This window comes from Octopus bimaculoides, chromosome 9 (genome assembly GCF_001194135.2).
Source record: "Octopus bimaculoides isolate UCB-OBI-ISO-001 chromosome 9, ASM119413v2, whole genome shotgun sequence".
Classification (NCBI taxonomy): Eukaryota; Metazoa; Mollusca; class Cephalopoda; order Octopoda; family Octopodidae; genus Octopus; species Octopus bimaculoides.
In genome coordinates, this window is record NC_068989.1 from 9,746,211 (window position 1) to 9,751,066 (window position 4,856).

At 33.4% G+C, this 4,856-nt stretch overlaps 1 protein-coding gene across 5 annotated transcripts in view; it reads right to left on the reverse strand.

Moving 5' to 3' along the window:
• The window catches only part of LOC106878283 (serine/threonine-protein kinase mig-15-like), a 281,927-nt gene that overhangs the window by 126,140 nt on the left and 150,931 nt on the right, over window positions 1-4,856 (reverse strand). For all 5 annotated transcript variants that reach the window (XM_052970408.1, XM_052970407.1, XM_052970410.1 and 2 more), the window contains exon 6: window positions 432-583. In XM_052970408.1, coding sequence (XP_052826368.1) covers window positions 432-583 — 152 coding nt within the window. The remainder of the gene's footprint in view (window positions 1-431; window positions 584-4,856) is intronic.

Genomic DNA, 4,856 nt, shown 5'->3' on the forward strand with positions numbered 1-4,856 from the left:
GTATTCATCTGTATTTTTTTTGTTGATAGATTTATCTCCGGGCATAGTGTATTTGTGTGTGTGTGTGTGTGTATATGTATATGAATATATGTATGTATGTAATTTTAGAACAAAAAAGCAAGAAAAAGAAGAGAGAAAAAGGGAGACAGAGAGAGTGAGTGAATGAAAGAAACAAATATATAAATATTAATAAATAAATAAAAAGTAGCAAAATCATATAAATATTTTATGAATACAAAGAGAGTCTTTATGAGGAGATAGGAAAACAAGAAATGGCCAAGCTTATATTGATAACTTATTCTATATAAACAATAAAATCAAATGTATTGATCAATAGAGAAAATGTAAACTACATTCTTCTCGTTGTTGTTGATAAGTCTCATTTGAGACGATGGTTTTGTTTAAAGAACACTATTCCGAACAATACTTACGCTTATAGCTTCGGTTTTGAAAATTTTACTTTTCAACCATGAAAGATAATATACACGGATTTTGTTTTTCTTTCCGGAGATTGTGACTAAAATGTTCTGGCCTTCTAATACCTCCATTTGTTGGAATCGACGGCGGGATATTAATGTATATACTGAAAGACAATGTTGAAATATTGCTTCAGTAATGAAAGACTAGATGAAAAGAGTGATAAGTAATTTTAACAGGCAATAATACAGACATTTTGAGATATCGCTAACAATGTTCACAACTTGTTATTGTCAATTTAAATATTACAGATAAGAAAAATATAAAACAAGATAAAGAATGTAAAAATTAAACATAAAAACAATAATAATAAAATCAAAAAAAAAAAAACCAGCAGGATATTTTATATTTATTTTTACCAAACATGGAATAAATAAGATATCACACAACAATAAATCATATTATTTATTCACTTCTTCCATCCTGCCACTTTCTACCCCTAACCCATTTGCTGTTTTAATATTGTTATTTCTTTATCATAACAGAAACGTTGGAGAAGAAGAATGTTAATGACAGCAATGGCACAAGGTGGTCATCTTTGATGTCAGAAAAAGAAGATGAAAGTCTTATCAAGACTAACACCCGATTAATGCAGCTGCCAGTCTGTCTGCAAAGTTAACCGTACAATAGTATCAAGTGTAAGTGTTGTGTCTCAATGATTGGTGATTAGGAACTCAAAGTTTGGTATTAGTTACAAGTGCTGCTGCTGCCGCTGCTGCTGTTGGCAGAGATGGTTATTCTGCAACTGGTTGTCACTGATAACATTCAGATGACCATGTCGGACACAAACTCCACGCTATTAGCGATTATATAACAATCTACCACAAAGCTTTAAACACCAATGATGAAGCTAATAACACTAATGATAATGATAATGATAATAATAATAATAATAATAATAATAATAATAATAATAATAATGACACATTCCCATTAGGTTCATGTTTCAATAATTATGTAATAGACTCTATGAGTGGATCTAAATGATGACAATGATTAGGCAGAATGTTCTACTGATTTCGAAGAAAAAGAGTTAATGCCACCAAATCGGTTGGATAGTTATAATGGTAATTATACAACCATGGTGATTACTGAATATAAATGATGGTGCCTTTTGCCTAGAGTCTACATTTAAATCTAATTGACAGCAATTGTGCAACAGTGTACATTACCAAGTAATACACAGGTTGCGACAAACACTTCAATGAATGCAATTAATAAATTATAGTCAAAAGTTAGTGACCCAAGGAAATTGTTTGGCAGCAGACTGAATGTTCGTTTTAACTCCCTAAATTAGACTTTTAAATAACGTTGTGCAAGGCTTGTCAGTCTCAAGAAGCTGTTTTGAGATTAATAAAAAAAGAAAAATTCTTTTTTTAATGGATAAAACAGCAATAACATTTGATGTACTCTTTTTTTTTTTTTTTTTTTTACGGAAACAGCAAAAAAAATTATAACTTTTTAGAATAATAAAACCAGTCAGTAAGAAAGGTAAGATAACAAGATTAATAACCATTTCATGCATGTATGAACTTATAAGAGGTGAGTCTTTTATACAACATCTAAATTTAGTAATCTAAACAAATTTAATACACCATAATCTTATTAGAAGCGTGTGGCCAGAACCATTTGCTGCTAGACTGGATTTTGTAAAGTAAGTAAATTGGCAAAATATACACTAATTATATACACACTCTGCTAATAGAAAATATTAAGCTAAATGTATATTTTGGCAGTTCAACACTTCCTATTAAACAGTATTTATTGTCATAATAATAAACCAAACTGTGGTCATGTTGTTGACAGATAATTGAGTCTAGATTGAGTTTAGCTTATGTCAGGGCAAATATATTGATGCCAATAAAGATCAACATTAAGAAATCACAAACTACTTCTGTCCATCAAAAGCACTTCAGAGACAACAGCTAAAAAACATTAAGTACTTTTTAATGAAACCAGACTTGTTTCTTCAAAAAAAAAAAAAGCACAAATTTATGACTTTTACTTGCAAATTATTTTACATTATCTTACTCAAAATAATCCTCTTTACTGCTGATATACCAGTACCTATATTTTTTTTCCAGTTCAGGCCTACATTTTTAGGACAGTGTACATTTCCCACAGTAAATATTCTTCAGTCTCTTCTATCATCAGAAACCAGCAAACTTCCAAAGACTTAGTGTACGCACGCATGCACACACACACACGCACACACATACATACACACACACACACACAAAGGCTACAGTAGCCAAATCCAGAGAACAGGATGATGGAGGGTGAGGGAACAAAAATCATTTTGTGCTTTGCCAAAAAAAATCAAGGATAAGACGTGACACAACATGAACCAGTGTGTTGTCATGGTGCAATGTCCTAGTTTCATTTATCGACAATACTTGCAGTTTCTTCCTTTGCACAACTTCTCTCAAACAACTCAGCCATCCAAATAAAACAAATCATTGATCTAATGACATGAAACAAAGTCATGGTGAAAGATGCTCTTCTTGTCAAAAACGACAATCAACTTCACCATAACAGTCTGCGCAATTCTGACGTGCTTTTTTGATTTTGATTTTTAGCTGTGGTGACAATAATCCAATCCACTAAACTGACTGCCTTTTCATTTCAACATCAATTGTCAAATATCGATTTCACTTAACATGGCACTTTTTCAAAAAGATTTTAATCCTTATCTAAACAACTCCTCCAACTCGCTGTGACTTGGTTCTTTGTTCATTTGTCAGCAAATTTTTGTGGCATCACAATGCATCTTTAATTTTTTTTTCTTTTTTAAACCATGGCATGTAAAAAGCACCCACTACACTCTCAGAGTGGTTGGTGTTAGAAAGGCCATCCAGCTGTAGAAACTTTGCCAGTTCAGATTGGAGCTTGGTGTAAGCCATCTGGATCACCAGTCCTCAGTCAAATCGTCCAACCCATGCTAGCATGGAAAGAGGACATTAAATGACAATGATGATGATGAGACATGAACTTTTACAGATGCAAAATTTTTCTTCAGAAACCCCACAGACAGTCAGGTCACTATTTTCATGGATCACAGCATGTATTTTCACAATATGAACAGCATCTATCATTGTAGAAAGTTATCTGGATTTAGAAGAGTCTTTTAAACACCGATGCTATGTGTGACATTGTGTACGTCTCAAAGAATCTTTTTCCAATTTGAAACTGAACTTCACACAAACACACCGTTCTGACAAATCTCTGACTGACCCAATATATCCCCAAGACCAGACATGTTTTCCCAGGAGACTGGAAATGTAGGGCACAGCTAGCATGATGTTGATACTTGCATACAACTGTCAGGTAATGTCAAGGCAAGGAGACAGTAACACGCACACATGTACACACACAAATATACAGTTGGCTTCTTTCAGTTTCCACATACCAAATCTTCTCACAAGGTGTTGATCAACGTGGAGCTATAGAAGAAGACACTTGCCCAAGGTGCCGCACAAGGGGACTGAAATCAAAACCATATGGTTGGGGAAGCAAACTTCTATACTATACAGTCACACCTGCACATAGGATGGGTATTAACCGAGGACAGTGACAGGTAAAGAAAGTTTCTAGTGAGTGGAATAAATTCACACATTGTCACTGCTTCCTTACTGAGAAAAGAGGGAGCACAAAATCTTTTGAGAAGCTTTCATGAAGAGATGAAGAGAACGATAGGGAAGTGATAACCTAAACCTTTCAAATAAAATCCTTTCCACCATGGCATAATGACACATAATCTATATGCTTAATTTTATTGTCTTTATTACATTCGTTTACTTTCAGAGTTATCATTATCCAGTTATCATCAAAGTGTACATTTCCATCTACTTTGCCTGTGATATGTTCTATGGTCTGATATCAGCACACAAGACCTGAATATTACGACGCATGGGAGTAATAGTCAATGAACAAAACTTTAAGGACAAAGCTTCAATATCAATTGTTACACTCTAATCAGATTATCCACAGCTCCAAAACGAATGGAGTGGTAACATAAAAATAAATAAAGATGACTGCGTAAATCTCAAAAGTTCTATTGCTTGTTGGATGGTGTTTGGTAATAGTGAAGTATAGTGAAGTCATTGAGGTAGAATATAAAATAAAGTTAGTGAGGAGAACATTAAGCAAAAGGGAACATTAAAGTGCTGAGAGTGGATTTCTTCACAGTTTCCAGGAAATAGATACACAGCAATCACAGCGAGGAAGAGAAGCGATTTTAGTAGTAGCTTTCGCAGAGTAACAGATGAAATTGCTGACAGAAATTGACAACTGGATGGTGACTAAAAAGGCAAGGTTTATATATATCTATATATCTATCTATCTATCTATCTATATCTATCTATATATATATATATATA